The sequence below is a fragment of the Cavia porcellus genome, unplaced genomic scaffold (assembly GCF_034190915.1).
Source record: "Cavia porcellus strain 051 isolate PalLab524CR breed Dunkin Hartley unplaced genomic scaffold, mCavPor4.1 scaffold_21, whole genome shotgun sequence".
Taxonomy (NCBI): Eukaryota; Metazoa; Chordata; class Mammalia; order Rodentia; family Caviidae; genus Cavia; species Cavia porcellus.
The window spans coordinates 5,825,807-5,850,094 of NW_026947504.1; the positions used below are offsets into that span (position 1 = coordinate 5,825,807).

The 24,288-nt window shown below is 39.0% G+C and overlaps 1 protein-coding gene across 5 annotated transcripts in view; it reads left to right on the forward strand.

Moving 5' to 3' along the window:
• The window catches only part of Kdm3b (lysine demethylase 3B), a 69,517-nt gene that overhangs the window by 25,202 nt on the left and 20,027 nt on the right, over window positions 1-24,288 (forward strand). For 2 of the 5 annotated variants that reach the window (XM_063232164.1, XM_063232168.1), the window contains exons 6-12: window positions 672-746; window positions 4,986-5,582; window positions 9,627-10,869; window positions 11,678-11,879; window positions 15,441-15,655; window positions 16,638-16,790; window positions 21,867-21,920. In XM_063232164.1, coding sequence (XP_063088234.1) covers window positions 672-746; window positions 4,986-5,582; window positions 9,627-10,869; window positions 11,678-11,879; window positions 15,441-15,655; window positions 16,638-16,790; window positions 21,867-21,920 — 2,539 coding nt within the window. The remainder of the gene's footprint in view (window positions 1-671; window positions 747-4,985; window positions 5,583-9,626; window positions 10,870-11,677; window positions 11,880-15,440; window positions 15,656-16,637; window positions 16,791-21,866; window positions 21,921-24,288) is intronic. The other 3 variants (XM_063232165.1, XM_063232166.1, XM_063232167.1) reach the window with 3 other exon arrangements.

A 24,288-nucleotide genomic window follows, 5' to 3' on the forward strand; every position in this document is an offset into this window, starting at 1 on the left:
TTTTCACTAATATAAATAATGGCACAAGGAACATATACTTGAACATCATTTCACATTTACTAGAATAAATTTTTTCCTGTGTAATTGCTATGTCAAAATATTGTAGATACACAATAAATTTGATACCTTCTGTCAAATGGCCCCTTTCCCACAGTTTGTATTTTTTAATAACAGTAATTCTTTTAATGATTATTGATGCTGAAGTTTGTTTTTTTTTTTTTTTTTTTTTTGTGGTTTTTTCTTTTTTATCGGTACCAGGGATCAAACTCAGGACTGCCTCCTTGCAAAGCAGGCGCTTATGCCACTGAGCTAAATCCCCAGCCCAATGCTGAAGGTTTTTGATTTCATAATACACCAAACAGGAAAGTTTTTAGAAACACAGAATTTGAAATGAACATTCCTTAAAAGACACACTGGCAATGAACTAAATTTTTTTATTCATTCATTTAACAAATAGTTGAATGCTTACCATATTCGAGACTTTGTTTCAGATGTTATTATAGCAGTGAACAAGCTGATAGAGATCCTTAGTTTCATGGAGCTTTGATTCTAGAGAGGAGTAGAAACAATAAGGCAGTGATTACATAGACTAGGCAAATATATGTCTTGTTCGACAAGGCTTTAAATGTCTTTTCCCCCTTTTTCATGTTCTGCTGCCCTGCTCCTGCCAGAGTGGTGAGATCAAGTCGGTAGATCCCAGACTCATCCATGTGATGCTGGTGGATAGCTCGACGCCTCAGAGTGAGGTATAGTAGTGGACTGAATCTTGGAGCAGATTCAAGAGCTTACATTATCTTGTCATAGATTCCTTATGTGTGTGTTTTCCATGGGTACCCTCTGGGGTTCCTCAGCTCTGACCACTATAAATTTTTCTTCTCTCTTTAAAGTTTTTCTAATTAAGAGGGTAGTAGTCTTAAGAAAGAAACCTGTTTGGAGCAATACCTTTAAATTATGACTGTGTTCTCCAGTTGTAAATTCTGAGTCCTAGATATTTCTTCTTAATGTTCTTTCAGGACAAATATACTTGAAAAAGATACTGGACACTTGAAAGTATTAATAAGTAGCAATAATCATAACTATCCAATAACAAGAAATAAATAGAAAGCTACATTTTCTTTTCTTTTTTCCATTAGGTAGTAGTGAGCTCCAAGAGAGTCTGAAATTTTTGTTCCCAAGTAGAGTTAAATCAAGTAGATACTTAGTTCAGTGCTCAGCACACAGTGGATTATTCTATAATTATTATGAACCTGGCCAACTGTTGATTCATTCAGAATTATTCTAGCACTCAAAAAGATGCATTATATATATATATATATATCTGAATCAATTAAGGAATCCTGTGTGAGTTGCCTTCAGTAGACCAATTGTCCATATTAATCCTCACTGTATAGTAATTCTGCTATAAATACTGTTTTCTAGGCCATTCCTGATAAGTATTCAATCCTTCTTCATCTTTTTTATCCATTCTTGACTTGATAAAATATCAGAGTAGGAAGAAAAGAATCAGGATTAAATTTAATAGCTCTTATGTACTATATGTACAGGATGTCTCTTGTATATGCATGATTAAAAGCACCTGTTGCCACAGTGGTGTATTGAGCCCTATTTTTATTCTTTTCCTTATTTCATTTCATTCATTAAGTGTGTTTTGTATGGCAGGTACTATCCAGTATAACTGGAAAAGACTGGTCTGGTTGTCCTAAACTATCTACTCATGTGTGAGTAGCTCACCAAAAGTAGGATACACATACAAATTTATTGTTTAAGGGAGCCAGGAGTGGTGGTGCACACCTGTATTCCCAGCACTTAGAAGATGAGGCAGGAGGATTGCTGAGCGTTCAAGGCAAGCCAGGGCTACATAGTTCAAGCTAGCCTGAACTACAAAGTGAGACCTTGTCTTTATTTATTTATTTATTTTCTTTCCTTTTTTCCGGTACCAGGGATCGAACTCACGACCGCCTGCTTGCAAGGCAGGTGCTTATGCCGCTGAGCTAAATCCCCAGCCCCTGAGACCTTGTCTTTAAAAAAAAAAAAAAAAAGTCACACCCAGCAAGTTGGCTAGATTAATTAGAAGATAGATCTTTGGTTTTTGGCAACAGATTTGGTTCCTCTCTTTTCTGGCATTGCCATAATATAACTCTTTTCTCTTTCTTTTTTTTTTTTGGTCTTTTTTGTTTTTATCGGTACCAGGGATCGAACTCAGAACTGCCTGCCTGCTTGCAGGGCAGGCACTTATGCTGCTGAGCTAAATCTCCAGCCCCATATCTCTTTTCTTGGCTAGCAAAGTACAGTATAATTATTATTGACAGTTTTCCATGTTATACACTAACCCTTTTTCTACTGTTGTTTTTTTTTAATTGGCACCGGGATCAAACTCACAACCACCTGCTTGCAAGGCAGGTGTTTATGTTGCTGAGCTAAATCCCCAGCCCCCACACTAACTTTTTAAAAAGAGTGATGATTGTCTTATCTTCTTTAAGTGTGTATATGAGTAAATAAGCAGGAAAGAAAACATGGAGTTGTAGGATGTGGTGGTGCATGCTGTAATCTCAAACACTCAAGAGGCTAAGGAAGAGAGATCACAAGTTTGAGACTAGCCCAAAATTTGCTGAAAATCATTCTCAAAATTACATTAAAGTAAGAAAGAGGGCTGGGGATTTAGCTGAGTGGCACAAGTGCCTGCCTGGTAAGCACAAGGTTGTGAGTTCAGTCCTGGGAACAAAAAAATGTAAAACTATAAAATTAATTAAGTAAGTAATTAAAAGAGAAAGAATGGATTTCACTGAAGATATTTTTGTAGTTAAAAAAAAAAACTGCATAGTAATAGAGTGAAGAAAGGAAAAATGAATGAAATGAAAACAGTGTTTAGGGGCTGGGGATTTAGCTCAGCGGCATAAGCGCCTGCCTTGCAAGCAGGCAGTCGTGAGTTCGGTCCCTGGTACTGATAAAAAGGAGAAAGACAAAAAAAAAAAAAAAAAAAAAAAAAAAAAGAAAGCAGTGTTTAGCAAACATAGTTCTTGAATGAAAGATTTGCAAAGCTTACATGTTAACATATGATTAGAATTTATCATAAGTATAATATGTAAGTCTATTCTTATACTGTGTTTTTGGAAACTTAGGAAATATTACCATAAGTGTGGGGAAATGGAAATAAATCTTGAGCTTTAGCAATTATAGAAGGAAGTCATGGTTGTACATTCCTGTAGTCCCAGCAGTGGGGAGACTGACGAATACAGGTTGAACTCCAGCCTCAACTCCATAGTGAGACCCTTTCTCAAAGAACAAAAAACTGTAACAAAAAACAAACTGAAAGAAATTAAAAGAGAAATGATGGAAATGAAGGCAACAAAAAACCCCAAAACAAACAAAAAAACTAAATTATAACAATAAGAAATACAAATTATACAGTAAAAAGAGATACAAAAATTGAAAAACTTTCCATTATAGAACTATAACAATAATTACAATGGGGAACAAGGAAAGGGGAGGGGGAAAGGAAAGAAGGGAAAAGTAAGAAAGAGAAAAGAAAAACATTTACAATAAAAATACAGATATGCAAAGAATCAAGGACAATAAGAATTTAGGTGTAATAGCACATACCTATAACTCCAGCTACTTGGAGACTGAGGCAGAAAGACCATAGCGTGAGGCCAATCTGGGGAATTTTGTGGAGATCCTGTCTCAAAATAAAGTTTAAAAAGGAGTGGAAATATAGCCTAGTTGTAGAGTGTTTTCCTAGTGCGCACAAAAATTTATATCACAAGTTCCCCCAAATTAAGTAAAAGGACAGTAAGAGTAAATTGGTAAATATTAATGGCCAAAGCACTATATGTTTGCTAGAGGTTTAGCTCAGTTGCACAAGTGCCTGCCTGCAAGTACAAGGTCATGAGTTTGATCCCTGGTACCAAAAAACAAAATAAAAAAATAAAACTATATGTCACTAGCTTATTACCATCTGAATGTGTTCAGGCTTCACAGTGGTATGCATAGTCATCTAAAAATGTCCTGGATATAAATCCTTGCTGCACAAAGCTAATTCAAGAGGATATGAGCTGTGTCACATCCCCCACTCCCTTTGTCCTTCAAAGGAAAAGAGTTTATTCAGTGACGTGGATTGTCTCTCCTAATCCATATCTTCTTAGTCATGTGACCTCTCAAGGTACAGTAAGATTTCATGAGATAGTCTGAAATTACCAAAAGAGAAGAAATTTTGTTCTTTAACCTGTGATAGCTTGCTTTTCTCCTTTTCCTCTGATTAATGCTTTGAAATGATATGAATATCTGTCATCTGTATAGTGTCTATATGAGCAATCTAAACCTTTCTTTGTTGAATTCACTTTTCCTCTAGTCACAGATTGATAAATACTGGTTTCAGTGATTTCTAGTTAGATGTGGTTTCATATTTAGGTATGTGAAATGCACATTTGTATCAAAACCAGGAAGACACTGGGTGTAATTACACCTGTAATCCCAGCACTTGGGAAGTTAAGGCAGGAGGATTACTTTGAGTTCCGAGACCAGTCTTAGCTACACAGTGAGTTCAAGACCAGCCTAAATCACATGTCTCAGAAAAAAAAAAGCAAAAAATCAGGAAGATGAATATGCAGTGGAGCAAGTTATTTCATCAGGAGGCAAATGAGCTCCCAGTCTAGCTAGCTCTGGCAGTTTTTGTGAAAGAAATTCCACAAATTGTTACAACACTCAAAAAGTCAATTTAAAGAAGTAGTGTATTTTATGTAAAAGAAGGTTTGCCAAGGGAATTAACCTCTAGTAACAGTTACCTTCAGTGTGTGTTTGTGTGTATGTGTGTGTATGAATCAAATCACAGGATTAGAGCTTCTTGATAGAAGGATGTCTGAGAGCTGCCATCAGAGCATGGCAATCTACACTTGCTATCTGCTTCTAGAGATGGCAGAGAGCTAACGGATTGTGGTTTTCACAAGCTGAAAGGTCCCTTACAATGTCCTTTGAATTTTGTTTTGTAGGGGGGTACGTTAAAAGCAGTAAAATCTTCCAAAGGAAAGAAGAAGAGAGAGAGCATAGAGGGGAAAGATGGCCGGAGGAGGAAAAGTGCTTCGGACTCTGGGTGTGACCCTTCATCAAAGAAATTAAAAGGAGACAGGGGTGAAGTAGACAGTAATGGGAACGATGGAAGTGAGGCAAGCCGAGGGCCTTGGAAAGAAGGTAATGCCAGTGGAGAGCCAGGGCTGGATCAGAGAGCCAAGCAGCCATCGTCTACATTTGTCCCCCAGATTAACCGCAACATTCGCTTTGCCACTTACACCAAAGAAAATGGCAGGACTCTGGTGGTACAGGATGAGCCTATGGGAGGGGACACACCCGTATCTTTCACTCCATATTCTACAGCCACTGGTCAGACACCTTTGGCCCCAGAGGTGGGTGGAGCCGAAAACAAAGAGGCAGGAAAAACACTGGAACAAGTTGGCCAGGGCATGGTGGCTTCAGCAGCTGTTGTCACTACCGCCAGCTCCACCCCAACCACGGTGAGGATCTCAGACAGCGGTCTTGCAACAGGGATTGGGCCGGAAAAACAGAAAGGCTGGTCACAGGCCTCAGGAGAGGTGAGTTATCTAAGGGGCAGATTTGCTAGATGTGGGTTCACTTTTCATCCTTCTTTATTGTTAAGACATTAAAAAACATCTCAAATGCCCCAAGAAAGGAGTAATTTTGAGATGTGCTTAAATTATACTCTGTAGATAGATCTTTACTGCTTATTGGGCAAATGTGTATATTTTAATAACTTTATCAGTTCATAAAAGGCATCTGAACAATTGGGCTAATCAAAAACTGATTATACAATCCAATTTAATGAGATGTTAACATAGATCTAGTGGGAAATCTTTTTAATTCAGTTTTCTGTTTAGTTCATGTAGTAGTTTGAACCTCAACCAGGCCGATAGAGGCAAGATTAATGAGTTACAGTGCTGGTAATAGTGAACACTATAATTAAAGCTACGCATGCAAGCTACCATTACCCTGTTTTCAGTTCATCATTTTATGTGATATTTTCTCTTGAGGCTGTGCTGATTTCTATCATTTGATATGGCCATGAAAGTTTGATTTTTTTTTTTTCTCTTACTAATGTCATCCTTAAAGCCTTGAAAAATTTTATGGATTTACTCCTAGACATCCAATTTATTATGTTGTTTACCTGCTATGCATGTTTTTGCTAAAATGTAACTTTTGTTAAATATAAGTTAATGTCAAGCTGTCTCCTCAACCCCAGTTTAAAACAATGTTAGAATTTATTCTTTTTTGCTAATTTTGGTCATTAAACCATGATTTATGATGCTAGTTATGTTAATATTATTCTCAAATAAGCTAATTAAGCTAGAGTGAAATAAAAGTTGAAATTCTTAATGAGTTGTAAAAATTATATAACGAGGACATGGTGCCTCTAGTCCCAACCACTCAGAAGGGTGAGGTGGCAGGGTTGCTTAAGCCCATAAGTGTGAGACCAGCTGGGCAACATAGCAAGATTCAATCTCAGAAAGAAAGCAAAACTAAATTCCGCATAGGAAACTACTGTGTGCTAAGTACTGTCTATTGTAAATAAATAGTTAAGATCCCGAATTGAAGGAGCTCACATTCCAACATGGCATCATTTCAAGTATAACAGTGCCAGATAGAACATGCTGTAGGCCTGGTAGATTAGCATGCATGAGGCCCTGAGTTTGATCCCCAGCCCTGCAAACAAAAAAAAAAGAAGAAGACAGGCATTGGCTTTTTGTCTGACTTCTCTTCTCCAACAAATATAATTTGTTATTCCCTACAGGATAGAAAATAAGGTGAAATGTCCCAACAAAAGATGAGAAGGCCACTGGACACAGTGGCACACACCTGTAATTCCAGGAAGTTGGGAAGCTGAGACAGGAGAATAAAAAATTTAAGGCCAAAGCTGGGTGTGGTAGCACCTGCCTTTGTTTGTTTGTTTGTTTGTTTGTTTTTGTTTTGTTTTGTTTCCTTTTTATCGGTACCGGGGTACCGGGGATCGAATTCATGACTGCCTGCTTGCAAGGCAGGCGCTTATGCTGTGCTAAATCCCCAGCCCCAGCACCTGCCTTTAATCCCAGTACTAGTGAAGCCCCAGCAGGAGGCTTGCTGCAAGTTCAAGTCAGTCTGTACTACAAAGCAAGACCCTGTCTCAAAAAAAAAGAGAAAGAGAGAAAATTCAAGGCTAGCCTAGTCTGCTTAGCAAGAAGACTCAAAATTTCAAAAGGGCTGGGGATGTAGCTCAGTGGTAGATCACTTGCCTAGCATTTGTGAGGTCTTTGGAGTTCAGTTCTCAGAACCACCCACACATACCCATGAATGCAAAATTTTATAGTTTGTGATTTCTTCGTGTTAGTTGACCAGCATCTCAAAAAAAACTTAGTGAGGACTTTATTCCTTATTTATATTTTCTGTATGTATAAGTAATCATAATGCCTGAGTTACTTAAAATCAGCTCCATGTCAAAGGCAGTGTGAATGTATATGGGGCTTGTAAAGTAAACCAAATTTTATGCTTATAAGAAGAGATCTAGTGAACGTTACTGTTTTTGGAATAGCAAAACTAAGTAGATGAAATGTATATTCAACAATTTCCTTTCAAACATGTTGGAGAGAATTTCGCTGACTTATCAGTCATTTTTCTAATGCTTCAGCCTGTCTTCTTTTAGGGTATGATTTTGGAGTACAGACATAATGCTTCAATTATGATGCTTAATCTAAAATACAGAAACAGTCACCAAAAACATTTTTGCCCTAAAAACTGAGTTGAATCAATTTATCATCACTCTCTTATAAGGAAAGGATTTGAAATTTAATCATTTCAAGGAAAATGAAAACCATCCAAATTATTTTTCATTCATGTGTGCACTTATTTTAAAGGGTAACTTTGGTAATGAAACATGAGCTACTTAATTGGGTTCCTTGCAGTCATGCAGGTCCCAAGGCTTGTAGCCAAATCCTGCTAGCAAAACAACAGTAAAAGTCAGACCATGTCGGTTTGTTCTCTTCTTTTTTTTTTCTTTTTCTTTCCCATGGGGAGGTTTTTGCTTGTTTTGAGTAGAAAGTAAAGAACTTCAGTATCTTGACCCTAAACTGCCCTGAAGCAGTCTGTGAGGCAGATGTAACTGGAGGCAATTAGTAGGTAGCCTCCCCAGTTCTCAGTTTCTATGGCACCCTCAAGGAATTTAGCCATTATAATCGTTTTAAAATGTACAATTTTGTGACATTTAGTACATTCTTGGTAATTATAAAACCATTACCTAGTTCAAAACATTTTTCTCCTCCCAAAAGAAAACCGCATGTTCATTAGTACTTTGCTACTAAATAGTGAAGTTTTCCACTAAAATGATGTTTTCTAGTAATCTACGGTAAAGTACTAGGGTCTTAAGTTTTATTAAATCAAAAAGTACTAAGTAAGAGTTCATAGCTGCCTATGAGTGCCTCTGTGCATGTGTAAATGCATAATAGGTTTGAAAGTGCCCCAGCCTTCTTACACAAATCACTCACATGGAGAAATTAAGATTGTCAAGATAAAAGAAGAAAAGGAAAGTTTCATTCTCCACTTAGTTGTGCTTAATGCTTTGTTTCATGAATATTGTAGTACATTTTTTCATTTTTGGAGCTTTGCTGGATCCTAGTCATATCCTTGCTGGATCTAAGTATATAGCTTTCTTCAATTTAGCATCTTAGGTCTAATGTTCATTAAAACAGATATTTAACTTTTAGGTTGGTCCAGGGATGCAGTTTAGTGTTATAAATGCCTGCCTGGAGAATGCAAAGTCATGAGTTTGATTCCTGGTTTAAAAAAAAAAAAAGATGTGGTAGCACATAGCTGTAATCTCAACACTCGGGGCTGAGGCAGTTTCATTGTAAGTTCAAGGACAGCCTCTACAAAGTGAGTTTAAAACCAGCCTGAACTGCAAAGTGAGACTCTTGTCTCAGAAATAAATAAATAAACAAAAATTTTAAGTTAACTTGAACCCATAAATAGATGGCCAGTTTCCAAAATGTTTGTCTTGTGTTTCAGATTAATAAGTAGAATACTTTTCTTTAATGTATAGTGGACTTGTGACAACGAAGTCATTTTTTGAAAGGGCTATCAGCAATAGCTTTAAATCAAAAGGGTTTTTGTTTTGCTTTGTTTTTTTTTGGTACTGGGGATCAAACTCATGACTTTGTGCTTGCCAGCAGACATTTACACCATTGAGCTAAATCCCCAGCCCAATAAATTGAAACTTTTAGCAGTAGTTCAAACATCATTGAGGTAAATTGATACTAACCAGGTCACTGATATATTTCAAAGTAAAGGATGATGTCTGTTCAGTAACTCTATTCCCCAGTACCGTAGTAGTCTCTCTACTTCCAAATCCTTCCTATTACGACCACTGATGGGTAATGACCAACAGAGAGGCAGTTTGAATGATACCCTGCTATGTCCTTCCCCACTAGTGCTGATGAAATTCAGTTGGAAGAGCAGAGCTAATGGGACACTAGGAGGAGAAGTTGACTGACACATGCACAAGTGCTAATTTGGCAATAGCAAGATTGAAAAAAGAGTTTGTTAGGTCTCCATGAGAAACTGCATCACTAACTCCAGCTTTCTAATCCTTTCAGATTTCAAGAAACTCTATTCTGGGCTCTTCTGGATTTGGAGCATCTCTCCCAAGTTTATCGCAACCTTTGACTTTTGGAAGTGGACGAAACCAGTCCAATGGGGTTCTAATCACCGAGAACAAACCTTTGGGCTTCTCTTTTGGCTGTGGCTCTGCACCAGAGGCACAAAAAGACTCTGATCTCTCCAAAAACTTATTTTTTCAATGCATGTCCCAAACTTTACCTACCAGTAACTACTTCACTACAGTTTCGGAGAGTTTAGCTGATGATTCCTCTAGTCGGGATTCATTCAAGCAAAGCCTTGAGAGCCTGAGCTCTGGCCTGTGTAAAAGCAGATCCACTCTTGGAGCAGACACAAAGCTAGGCTCCAAGGCTGGCAGCTCTGTGGACCGGAAAGTGCCTGCAGAGTCCATGCCCACCCTCACTCCAGCCTTCCCACGGAGCCTCCTGAATACCCGCACTCCAGAGAGTCATGAAAATCTATTTTTACAGCCCCCCAAACTGTCCCGAGAAGAGCCTTCTAACCCTTTCCTGGCATTTGTGGAGAAGGTGGAACATAGCCCTTTCAGCAGCTTTGCATCTCAGGCATCGAGTAGCTCTGCTACCACTGTCACCTCCAAGGCAGCACCCAGCTGGCCTGAGTCTCACTCCTCCACAGATTCAACATGTTTAACAAAGAAGAAACCTCTCTTCATTACAACTGACTCCTCTAAGCTGGTGCCTGGCGTTCTGGGCTCCACTCTTAGCACTGGGAGCCCAAGCCTCTCTGCCATGGGGAATGGCCGTTCCAGCTCACCCACCAGCAGCCTCACCCAGCCCATAGAGATGCCTACTCTCTCCTCCAGTCCCACAGAGGAAAGGCCAACTGTGGGGCCTGGGCAGCAGGACAATCCCCTCCTCAAAACCTTTAGTAACGTCTTTGGCAGGCACTCAGGCAGTTTTCTGTCCTCCCCAGCAGATTTTTCACAGGAGAACAAAGCTCCCTTTGAAGCTGTGAAAAGGTTCTCACTGGATGAGCGAAGCTTGGCTTGCAGACAGGACTCAGACTCCAGCACCAACAGTGACCTGTCAGATTTGAGTGACTCTGAGGAGCAGCTGCAGGCGAAGACTGGCCTGAAGGGGATTCCAGAACACCTGATGGGGAAGCTGGGTCCCAATGGAGAACGCACTGCTGAATTGTTGCTGGGCAAGGGCAAAGGGAAGCAGACCCCTAAAGGCCGGCCTCGGACCGCCCCCCTGAAAGGTGATCCTGCCAGGGCAGCCCACAAACTTTGCTCTGGCACTAGCCTTAAATGCTTGTGCTCTTTGTGGCAGAGGCCCTCATTTTAATGGCACATTGTAGAATCTCATACATTACTGTGCTAAGGGGGCCTGGCAAAGGCTCTTGCTACCTCTGGCACAGAGTGCAGGGCAGGGTCACATCTATAACAGCATTGTAAGAGGGTTACCTGTCTACAAGAGAGTCTTGACCTTCCTCATCAGTCTGTTACTTTTGATCAGGAACTATGTCCTTGTATTTATGTAATTCCTACTTCATCCTTTTAAAGTTTACTTCAGAGAGTAATTGAAAACTGGTTTCCATATGGAGACTTTGTGGACTTGAAGCAAAGGGATTTCACCTGCCTCTGTTGCACCTTTCAAACACGCATAAGGATTTTAACACCTACAAAAATCCACTAACTTAAAATGGAGGTTATGATCCAGAAGTGTATAACAGAAAATATGGTGGTGAGAATAGCAGTTTTCACTAGGACTAGCTAGCTTAAGGGAAACCAAGAGGCCTTGATTAACAGAGTAGCCCCCAGTCCTAAGGGACTAGAGGCGGATTTTACCACACACACACAATTGTTTCACCACACAGTATACTTCCTACAAGTTCTCTTCATGGATCTTAGCTCCCAGTTGCAGCCCCTTGGCCCCCCGCTGTCCCTTCCTTGATTCAAAACAAGTAGTTGCCCAGGTCGGGACACTTCTCTGTTTCTAAGAGGATCATGGTATGTGGTCCTGTTTAAATATTTCATGCCAACCTTTTCTCCTGCCTCTCGCCTTAGTTGGCCAGTCAGTGCTGAAAGATGTGAGCAAAGTGAAGAAGCTGAAACAGTCTGGAGAGCCCTTCCTGCAGGATGGGTCGTGCATCAACGTGGCCCCTCACCTGCACAAGTGTCGTGAGTGCCGCCTGGAGCGGTATCGGAAATTCAAAGAGCAGGAGCAAGATGACTCAACTGTGGCCTGCCGCTTCTTTCACTTCCGGAGGTACTCAGATCTCTCTGCCTTCATTCCCAGTTTTCACACAAGAGCATATAACTGCACTTCTTCCTCTGAATCTATAAGCACACCTTACCATCTTTCTATTTTCCTTAAATCCTTTGCTCCCTGTGTTTGTGCTGGGGCTCTGCTTTTGTAGTCACTGAGTTGTTAGGATTATAAAATGACATATGGTGAGGTTTTTTTGATTTTTTTTTTTTTTTTTTTTTTTTTTTGCTTTTGGTACCAGGGATCAAACTCGCAACCTCATGGTTACCAGACAGGCACTTGTGCTGCTTAGCTAAACCTCTGGCTGACATGTAGTTTTTGCCCTTGGAGAGTTGGAACAATATTAGCTGCAACAGGGGGACTGGGGATTTAGCTCAGCGGCATAAGCACCTGCCTTGCAAGTGTGTGTGGTTGTGAGTTGGATCCCCAGTACCGATAAAAAAAGAAAAAGATAAAAAAAAAAAAAAAATTAGCTGCAACCCTGTTGTTTCTTGAGTTCTTCCTAACTTGAGTTTGAAACTAGTAGTGTAAGCAGAACAATATCATTTTATGTTATGGATCTGCCTGATCATTTACACTCAATTAGTGCTAGAGTAACCTGATTTACATAGTGGCAATAAGAGATTAGTAGGGGTAAGATAGGAGTATGTAATAATGGGTATTGAACCCAGGACTTTAAAGTTTTTTTATGTTGACATGGATCTCATGGTATTGCCCACATCGGGCTCAAATTTATGATCCCAAAGTGCAGGAATTCTGGACATCACTATTGTCTGCCTTTGTTTTATTTTGGGGTGTTTTTTTTTTTTTTTTTTTTTTTTTTTTTTTTTTTTTTTTTGGTACCAGGGATTGAACTCAAGACATCACACTTGCGAGGCAGGCACTTAACACTACTGAGCTAATTCCCTGGGTGGTTTTTTTGGTTTTTTTAATTTTTAAGACAGGGTTTTGTTATGTGGCCTCAAACTGACAGCAATCTTCCTGCCTCAGCCTACCAAGTGCTGAGATTACAGGCATGTGTGGCTTTTTCTTTTCTTTTTTGAGATGGGTTTTTGTAGTACTGTCCATCAGGCTGGCCCCAAATGTGTGTGCTTAAATGATTCTTTTACCCCAGCTTCTAGGAAAACTTGGACAAACATCTTTGAAACAGAAAATTCTGAATGTTCCCTGCTTTTCCAATAACTACTGTCTAGTCATTTTTCCTCTACTTAAGAAACTTGGACGTATCTTTTAAATTAATTTCAAGAATATTTAATTTTTAAAATAAGTCTAAATGGTTTATGATGTGCAGTTCCCTTATTTGGCCAATAGTTATTGAGCAGTTATTCTGCACTAGCAGTTATTCTGAACTTTGAGAATATGGCATTGAGTAAAACATCAGATTTAGGCAAGAGCAAAGAATCATGGGTCTAAATTTTAAGGGCTTTTCCAGGCTGTTACTCTGAATAGGTCCCTAGAACTCTTTAGCTCATTGAGTGACACTAATGTTTTTTGGTTTTTGTTTTAGATAGGGTCTTGCCATGTGAACTAGGATGACTTGAACTTAATATACAAAGGCTGACCTTGAACTCATGGCAATTTTCCTGTTTCAGCTTCCAGAGTACTGGGATTCAGGCATGTGTCACTACAACCAGCTCTAATTAATGTTTTAAGAGGCTACTTTGCCTTTTTGAGAATAGGTTATGGAAGCAAGGACAGAAGTACAACAAAGTCTAGAATCCTGTTGAAATTATCCAAGTGAGAAGTGATGGTAGCTTTAGACCAGAAAGATAGCAATGAAGATGGTAAAAAGGGTCTGGATTCTAAATGCACTTTTTTTGTTTGTTTGTTTGTTTTTTGTTTTTCAGACAGGATGTTGCTATATAGTGCAGGCTTGCCTTGAACTATCTTATATAGCCCAGGCTGATCTAGAACTCATGGCAGTCCTTCTGCCTCAGCCCCCTGAGTGCTGGGATTACAGGTGTGGACAACCACTCTCTGCTAAATATATATTTGAAGGCAGAGTGCACATAGTTATCGGACATAGAATATAGTAGAAAAGATTCTACAATGTTTGACCTGAGAACTAGAAGAATGGGATTACCAGTTAGTGACAAGGACATTTCTTAGGGAAAATCAGGTTTGGGGAAGTTTAAATTTAGGCATGTTAAATTTGAGCTCCCCATTGTATTTCCAGATAGAGATGTAGAGAGGGCAGCTGGGTCTCCACCTGTAGAGTTATAGGAAAAAGTCCATCCTTGCAGTACCAATTTTGATATCCCAAGTATTTATCCCAGTAGTCAATTGAGATTGTCTCAGGAGTTAGTGTGGGTAAAGAAATAAGCTCTGGCATTCTCCAGTGTTTGGAGCTGGGAAATATGAGAAGAAACTAGTAAAGGGAACTAGGAAAAGATAGTTTGACCAAAGACAAAAAAACATTGCGGTATGTGAAAAACTAGAAAGTAAGCTAGCAATCTTGGAAGACAACTAAAGAAAGTATTTCCAGGAAGGAATAATGAACTGCACCAAACGCAAGTAGGTCATGTGCAATAAGAACTGGAAGTGACCATTTGACTTAGCAAGATTGAATGACCTGGTCAAAAGAAGTTTTGGTAGACTGTAGGTGAAATATCAGATTGTAGAGGAAGAACAAATGTAAAGGGAAAGAACTGATGATGAGTGTAATTAACCTTTGAAGAAAACTTGCAGCCAGGCCTGGTGGCACATACCTGTAATTCCAGTACTTGGGAGGCTGAAGCAGGAAGATTGCTGCAAGTTCGAGGCTAGCCTGGGTTACAAAATGAGTTTAAGGCCAGTCTGAACTACATGGTAAGCTTTGTCTCAAAAAGACAATAACAAAAAGAGGAAACTTGCTCCTACAAGCAGATAAATGGAGGAGAATGTGGAGTCATGTGGATGTATATAATAGAAATTAATGGCATATTTAAGTGCTTATCTTGTAGAGCTTTTTAAAAATGATTTAATAGAAAAGGTACTGGACAGTGTAGAAAAGAGCAGACAGAATTAGAAGAGGAGTATCTCTGGATCGGGAAAGAGGATAGGATGGAGATAGAGATGCTGGTCCTTCCTGAAACATCAGAGTAGCAAGAGAGCAAATGGAGCACATGGGCCCACTTGCAGGAAGATGTGGCCTTTGGACGGTGGAGCTTGTGGACCAGCTTCTCTTTTAAATGCTGCATACTCAGTGGAATAGGTACCAAGTTTCTAATGGGAAAGATAATAGATATCTCCTAGTTCCATATCTAGAGTTAACTAACTATGGATTGAAAATGTATTATGTTTACCAGTGTACTGAATCTATTTTCTTGTCATTATGCAGTACAGTATCACAACTATTTGCATAGCCTTTACATTACATTATGTTACATTAAGTATTCTAGAGACACTCAAAAGTATGTGGAAGAATGTGCATAGGTTATATACAATTCTTGCATTTTATATGTGAGACTTGATCAGCTGCAGATTTTAGCAACTAGGGGAGGGCAGCAGTGTGGCCTGGAACCAGTCTCCCTTGGATCTCAAGCGATGACCGCGTTTTAACTGTCTATTTTCCTGTCTCAGGTTGATCTTCACTCGAAAGGGGGTACTTCGTGTGGAGGGGTTTTTAAGCCCTCAGCAAAGTGACCCTGATGCCATGAACCTGTGGATTCCCTCTTCCTCCCTAGCAGAAGGGATAGACCTAGAGACCTCAAAATACATCCTGGCCAACGTTGGGGACCAGTTTTGTCAGCTTGTAATGTCTGAAAAGGAGGCCATGATGATGGTGGAGCCACACCGTAAGGCACCTCTTACTTGTCTTCCAAACACTGCTAGTTGGAAATTTTGATTCTTTCATATGAAGGGAGGAGTGGAAGATGGCATTCTCAGTGTATGAATTAGACCAATAGATTCCTGTGCAGCTTATAGCTGAAGCCTTAACTACATCCAACAGACCTTATTCTTTTAGTCTTTGACACTTATAAAACCAAAAATTCCTTCCTGCTTTGCTTTCATTTTGTCATACAGCTGCCAGCAGATACATTTGGATCCCCATATGGGTTTTTTTCACCAGGTGTTCTGTTTGCTTTGAATTAATTTGTGGTAGTAAGCAAAGTTCTATGATTTGTGACTAGATAAAGTCCTACCAGGTACCATGTTCATTATCTGGAACCAGCATTATTCAGATGGCTATGCTTTTCATGTCTACCTAGTCTGTGAGATACTCTATGCTAGTGGCAGACCAAAGAAAATTATACTGTGAAATTAGACCCTAAATTTCAAGAAAACAATCCTCTTATTTCAGGCTCTCCCCAATTGAAAAATTTGTAGTATCTTTTTGTGTGTGTGCACATTTATACCAGTATTGCGAAATGAACCCAGGGCTTCATACTGAACTACATTCTTATCCTTTTTTATTTACTGTTTTAAATTATTTTGAGACAAGGCCTTTCCATGTTGCCCAGGTTGTCTTCAAACTTTAGGTCTTCCTGCCTCAGTCTCCACTGTAGCTGGGATCACAGTTGTACACCACCAGGCCCAACTTTACAGTATTTTAAGTGACAACATATAACATTAGTTCCACGTTAACACTAGGTTATTGTGTCCTTCTATTACTCCAAGCTCTTGAAATACTAGAAAATGCCTTGTATTTTGTTTCTGTTGTAATTATAAAGTTCATGAATCTATTAGATGAGATTGTTTGAATGGGGATCAGTAGATATGTAACCTTTTGATCAGGATAGTCAATGCCAATAGTTTTCCTCTTCCTCTTTTTACCAGAGAAAGTGGCATGGAAGAGAGCTGTACGCGGAGTGCGAGAGATGTGTGATGTATGTGAAACAACACTCTTCAACATCCACTGGGTTTGTCGCAAATGCGGATTTGGGGTCTGCCTTGACTGTTACAGGCTCAGAAAAAGCCGTCCTCGCAGTGGTAAGCAAAAGTTGTCCTATGTGGTTCTATAGGTAACCTGCAGATGTGAATCAATGGAGTTTTGAGACTTGGAAATTGAAAAAAATACAGGCTTATCCCCCTTTTTATTTTGTTGTATTTTTAAAAGTTGATTGATTTATATATATTTTTTGAGACAGGTTTCACTATATACTGCAGGCTGGCCTTGAATTCGTGGTAATCCTTTACCTCAGCCTCCTGAGTGCTGGGATGACTGGCATGCACAACCATGCCTGTCTGTACCTCCTTTTTAAACTGCTTACCTTTAGTTATTGTAAAACTTTGACTCCTAAAACAAGCCAAGAAGGATTATTCCTTATCTTACCCCTCTTTTTAATATCTTTATTGAGATATAATTCACACGCCCTAAAATTCCCTTTTAAAGTATACAATTCAGTATTTTTTTTATTTATTTATTGGTAGTAGGAATCAAACTCGGAGCTTGTGCTTGCCAAGCAGGCACTGTGCCACGGAGCTGTATCCCTGGCTCAACAATTCAGTATTTAATGTACAGGGTTATATAGCTATCATCACTAACTTGATTTTTGTAACCACTTCTCCCCCTAGAAAACTTTATTTAGCAAAGGGGCAGTTAGCAGCTACTCCCAGTTTCTTCCACACCCAGCCTTTGGCCACCCTATACTAACTGTCTTTATAATGTTGCCTGTTCTGGTCATATCATATAAATGAAGTCATATAAGCTGATAATATAGCTCTGTGGTAGAATACCTGCCTAGAATGTGTGAGGCTCTGGGTTTGATCTCTAGCACTACAAATAAGAAAAAAAAGAATTAGAAGCCCAAAGCCTTTTATGACTGTCTTGCGCTTAACATAATACTTTAAGGTTTTATTCATATAAGTGGAGTATGGTGGCACACACCTGTAACCCTAGTACTAGGGAGATTGAAGCAGGTGGATTTCTAGGAGTTCAAGGCTGGCTTGGGGTACATAGTGAGTTCAAAGTTATCTAAACTACAAAGTGTGGTCCTATCATAAGTAAAGTTTTATTCCTGTTTTCATGTAATTCATTCCTGAGCTGGGTATAGTGACACATACCTATAATCCAAGTACTTGAGATAGAGACAAGAGTTTTGTAGTGAGTTCAAAGGCCAGCCTGAACTATGTAGCTAGACCCTGTCTCATAAAAACAAAAACAAGTGAGTGTGGTGACATGCACCTGTAATCCCAATACTTAGAAGGCTGGGCTGCTTCATAAGTGTGAGGCCAGCCTAAACTACAAAGGGGAAGAAAACAAAACCAAAAAAATAACAAAAAACAAAACAAGAATTCCTTTGCACTCTGAAGTAATATTCTACTGTATGGATATGCTGCATTGTGTCCTTCAAATGATGCATATCTGTGTGATCTCTGTCTTTAGCTCTTGTGAATAGTGCTATTGTAAGCATTTATATACAGGTGTTTTTGTTTTTGTTTTGCTTTTGAGACAGGGTCTCTGTGTAGTTCAGGCCGGCGTTTAACCCCTGGCAGTCCTCCTGCCTCAGCCTCCTGAGTGCTGGAATTACAGGTATGCAATTAAAAAGTGTTTGGCTTTAACCTGGTGCAGTTAAGTAACATATGGATCAGTTTGATTCTTCTGATGCTTACTTTATGCTTTGCTATGGCAACACCAGAGACACTTGGTTTTTGCATGGGCGTATATTTGAAATTCTCTAGGCTGTATACCTAGGAGTGGGATTGCTGACTCAAACACTTCTACGTTTAATTTTTTAATCTTTGTTTTGGAGTGTTACACACCTGTAGTTTCAAGCCACTTGGAAAGCTGATGCAAGAGAATCACTTAAGCCCAGGAGTTTGAGGCCAACCTGAGCAACATAGCAAGACCTTGTCTCAAAAAATAATTTTAAAAAGAAAAAACTTTTGAGGAACTTACAAATTGTATATCAAAGCAGTTGTGCCATTTTATAGTCCCATCAGCAATGTGTGAGGGTTCCAGTTTTTCTACAGTGTCACAAACACTGATTACTGTTTATCTTTTTTGTTATACCCTCATAGTGGCAGTGTAGTAGTAGCTCATCATGTGTTTTTATTTGCATTTCCCTGATGACTACTTGAGTATCTTTTCAGTGTTTATTGGCCATTTGCTTGTTTTTGGAAGAAGTATATATTCAAATCCTCTGTCTGCCTTGATTCTTGCTTTATCTTTATGTCAAGGATCCTTGCCTTTTGACCTTGTCCATTTTCTCCTCTTCAGAGATTGAGTATAATCACTGTAACTGGTTTTTTTTAAAGGTTAGGCTACTGGGATTTGAAACCTGCTTCCACATATTATTATACCAATCATGACATTTTGGGCTACTTAATCTCTTAGAGTCTGTTTCCTTGTCTATAAAACACATAGTATCAGTACTTCTCTCACAGCATTGTTTTGAGTATTAAAGGAATTGTTGGATATAAAGTGATTACATAGGACCCAATACCCACTGTGTGTTCCAGACATGTTAGCTCCTGCCCAGAGAAATTGCCCTCTTGCCGTAACAATAAGAAAAGTGGCTAAGATCTGTGAAATAAGAGTTGTTGACACTGGGCATCAGGCAACAAGGGATGATACCTGAGAGGGAAAGAAATAGGGCTGCCTCAGCTTAGTGCCAAGGGTAATATCCAGACTGTAGCATAGTGAAAGGGAACTAGAATAAGCTTGGCAGCCTTCCTGAGTTGAGACAGAGATTAGATTCTAAGAAGAGTGAGGCAGAGTGTTGAAAAGAAGTAAGCTTTGTACACACAGAACATCAGAGATCTCTATAAAGAATCCTCTCAGTTCTTTGTGTAGTAATTGGCAAATACACGAGGTAAAACCCTTTGAAACCCAAGAGTGAAACTGCAAAAACAGCTGACTGAGTAATTTGCAGAACTCACAACGGTATTCCCATCAGCCAGACTAAAGAGACATGTGGTAGGCTCAGAAGGATCACATCTTAGCAGTGGCTTTATATACTTAATGCTAGAATAAGTGTCTCTGGCGCTGCCACAGCAAAGTGTAAAGTAAGCCTCAGAAGCATCAAACTGCTCTGTTTGTTACTTAGCTGCATCACACTAGAGCCAAACACTCTTTAAAGGATTACAACCAAAACTAATACCCAGAAACATCAAGCTCTACAATCATAATTATCTGATATGCAAAAACCAGAATGATATGATTAGTAGGCTTGAAAAAAATTAAAAATACCCAAAAATGATAATAATGGTGGTACTAGTAGAAAAGCTACTTAAAGCAGCTATTAAAAGTCCCAAAGTCCCTGAGCCCTAAAACCCAGCTAGCTAGTCAGGAGGCTGAGCCAGGAGGATCACAAGTTGTAGGCCAGCCTGGGAAATTTAATTTAGCAAAATCCTGTCTCAAAAATTTAAAATTTCACATAAAAAGAGCTAGGGATATAGCTTAGCAGTGGCGTACCCCTGGGTTCAATCTCCAGTACAGCAAAAAAAATAAAGGTAAATCCTAGAATTACACTCAGTGTCTTGTAGAGCTGTAGATTATAGTATAGGATAGTCTACCAAATATATAGTTGGAGTTCCAGAAAGAGAAAACATGGGAGGGTGGAGGCCAAAAATTTACATAAAGCCAGAATCTTTCCAGAGTGGTGGTGCACTTCTGTAATCCCAGCACTTGACAGGCCGAGGTAGGATGATTGAGGCAAGTTAAGGTCAACCTGAGGTACAGAGTGAGACACTGTTTCAAAAGAACAAAAATAGAAATATCAATAAAACGACACCAAGCACCACAAAACCTGATTGTTGATTGTGGAAGAATAGTGAAAAAGTCAAAAAATGCCAGTAAGTGAAAAAACACATTTTATCTACAGTAACAAAGATAATAATGACAGTCAACTTTTTTTAAAAACCTGTAGGCCAGAAGACAGTGGAATAACATCTTAATTATCGTACTAAAAACAAACTTATTAACCTAGAATTTGTACCGAATTCAGAATATTTACCAAATATAAAGAGTGAGCCAGGCATGGTGGTGCATGCGTGTAATTCCAACTAATCAGGAGGCTGAGGCAAGAAGATTACAAGTTGGAGGCCAGCCTGGGCAACTTACTGAGATGCTGTCTCAAAAAATAATTATCAAAAGGGCTGGGAAGGAGCAGAGCCATCACAAGCTCAGGATGGTTAAGGTCTTGGTTCAGTCCCCACCACTGAGGATGAGTGTGGGGGTTCAGACCAAGAAAAGCTCCAAGAAAATAGAATGCATCAGCAGCATATCTGTACTGCAATAAAATTAAGAGAATTATGCAGGCAAAGAAAATGATGATGTGGGAATTTGAATTCACAGAAAGGAATGAAGAACATTTTGTATGGTAAGTATGTGAATAAATGGACATGATTTTTTCTCATTTTTAATCTTTTTCAAAGTAATTAAAATAATGTGTTGTGGGACTTATTAAAATGTGTAGCAACAGGCTGGGGATTTAGCTCAGCGGCATAAGCACCTGCCTTGCCAGCAGGCAGTCGAGAGTTCGATCTCCAGTACCGATAAAAAGACCAAAAAAAAAAAAAAAAAAAAAAAAAAGTGTGTAACAACAAGAACATAAAGGAAAAGAGGGAGAAATAAATGTATAGTTTTATAAAAGTCTTATGCTATTCAAGGAGTGATCAAAAATATGGTGAATATTTATTGTTTTATTTTCATTTTTTAAAATTATTACAGTAAATGCACATTGCCATTAATCCTCCTCAAAAAACTCCCCCTCACTTTGAACACTTATCCCATCAGTCCTGCCACTTTCTGAAGCAGTTCTGGAAGTCCTTTTTGATGAGTGGCTTTATGAAATGTGATTACAAAAAAAATTTGCTGTGAATAGAGCTTTTGCAAATGGGAAGGGGACCAAGAGTTGGAGGGAGAAGAGGGCTAGGGGGATGGAAAAAAAGGAATTAAAATGTATTATGTACATGTACCAATTCCCACAATAAATGTAATCGTTGTATACTAAAAACATGTACTAATAAAAAAAATAGTGAATGCTGCTGCTGAGTGCCATCCAACAGAAAGGCAGGCTTGTAAAAACATTACAGTGTGTTCTCATCCACCTTATTCTCCAGATCTGGCACCGTGCAACTTCTGGCTCCTCCCCAAAGTCAAAATGACCATGAAAGGTAAACATTTTGAAAAAATTAAGGACATCGAGGCAGCCACTACAGCGCAACTAAAGACACAAAAGGACTTCCAGAACTACTTCAGAAAGTGGCAAGAATGATGGGATAAGTGTATTCAAAGCAAGGGAAGTATTTTGAGGGGGATTAATGGCGATATGTCTTTCAGTGTAATAAATTTCCTTTATTGAAACATACATTGTGAGCTAGGTGTGATGGTGCACGTCTGTAATCCCAGCACTTAGGAGGCTGAGGCAGGAAGATCACCAAGAGTTTGAGACCATCCTGAGCTACATAGAGAACTCAAGGCCAGCCTGAATTACAGAGCGAGAGTCTGTCCCAAAAAAATAAAAATAGGACTGGGGATACAACTCAATGGCACAGCGCCTTCCTGGCAAACACAAGATCCTGGGTTCAATTCCTGGTGCCAAAATAAAATAAACCACACATTGTATTTTTTATCACACCTCATATACAGTGTAATACTTGGAGAAAGGCTGTGTGATAAATTGGAAAGTAATACCGTAATCCTGCAACCACTCAAAAATAGAGATACAGATAATAAGCCAAAGGTGTAAACAAAATCAAATCATAAATACTGAAGAGAGCTGGTGTGATGGTGCACACCTGCAGTCCCAGCACTTGGGCGGCTGAGGCGGTAGGATCGTTGCAGGTTTGGAGCCAGCCTGGAATGTAAAATGACCTGAAGGCCACACTAAAATGCATAGTGAGACCCTACCTCAAAAAAAAAAAAAAAAAAAAAAGAAAGTAGAAAAAAATGAATCAAAAAACAAGAGGGAGACAAATAGAAAACTTGTTTTTTTTTTGGTCTTTTTCGGTACCAGGGATCGAACTCACGACTGCCTGCTTGCAAGGCGGGCACTTATGCCGCTGAGCTAAATCCCCAGCCCCTAGAAAACATTTTTAATGCTGAGTATAAGAAACCTACTCTTGGGCCGAGGATTTAGCTGAGTGATGCAGATGCTTGCCTGGCAAATGTGAGGTTGTAAGTTCAATCCCTGGTACCAAGGGAAAAAAAAAATTTTTTTTAAGAAAACATAATTTAAATATAAAGACTTAAGTTAGAAGTAAAAAAAAAAAAATTATATACACTATCCAAAAGAAGGTAGGAGGGCCAGGGATGGAGCTCAGCACGTTAAGCGCCTACCTGGGAGGCACAGAGTCCTGAATTTGGTCCCCAGTGCAAAAAACACAAAGAATATTAGTAAGTATAGAGTGGGTCATTTCATAATAATAACAAAATCAGTTCATCAACGGAATAGAACAATTCTAAATATTTGTATACTGAATAATGGGGTTCTAAAGCATATGATACAAGACCAATAGTATTAAAAGGGAACAGAGACAGCCACAACTATAATTGGAGGTTTCAAGACCTTCTCATAATAATTTATAAGTAGAGAGAAGCAGTGAGGGTATAAAAAACTTAACACTGTCAATCAGCTTGACATTTATAGAATACTCTTCAACAAGCGTAGAATATACATTTTTTTTGAGTGCCCATAGAACGTTTGCAAAATAGCTTATATGCTGGCTTGTGAAATAAATCTTAGTAAACATCAGGCGATTGAAATAATAAAGACTATGTTCTCTGATATGAAAAGAATTAAATTAGAAATCACTAACGAAGACAATTAAAAAGCTGGGTATGGTATTACGTACATGGAATCTCAGCAGTTGGAAAGGATTACCCTGAGTCTGAGGCCAGACTGGTCTACACAGTAAGTTCAAGGCCAGCCTAAACCATATATATAGTGAGACCCTGTCTCAAAAAAAAAAAAAAAAAAAAAAAAAAAAGATCTGGAAATTCCAAATACATAGTTTGAAGTTCAGCAACACACTTCAAAAAATAGCTCATTAGGGGCTGGGGATTTAGCTCAGCGGCATAAGCACCTGCCGTGCAAGCAGGCGGTCGTGAGTTCGATCCCTGGTATCGATAAAAATGAAAAAGACCAAAAAAAAATAGCTCATTGATCAAAGAAGGAATTACAGGAGAAACTAGAGGAAAATAGTGGTGTGTATTGGTGTTTACACTGAACTATACTGTCAGCCATTTTAATTCTTATTTTGAGAAAGGGTCTAGCTAAATTGCCCAGCCTAAGCTTAAATTTCAGAAATCTTGCCTCAGTCTCTTGATTAGCTGGGATCACATGCACGTGTCCTATACCTAGCTAAAAAACTTTTGAAATGAATGAATGCAAATAATGTTTCAACACTATGGTGTGCATCCAGCAGGGGGACTGACAGCACTAAACACCTGTTAGAAACAAAATATTTCATAGAGTTAAACTTCTGCCTGAAGAAACTAGAAAGAAAGGAAATGGGCCTATTACAAATGTTAAGCGGGCAA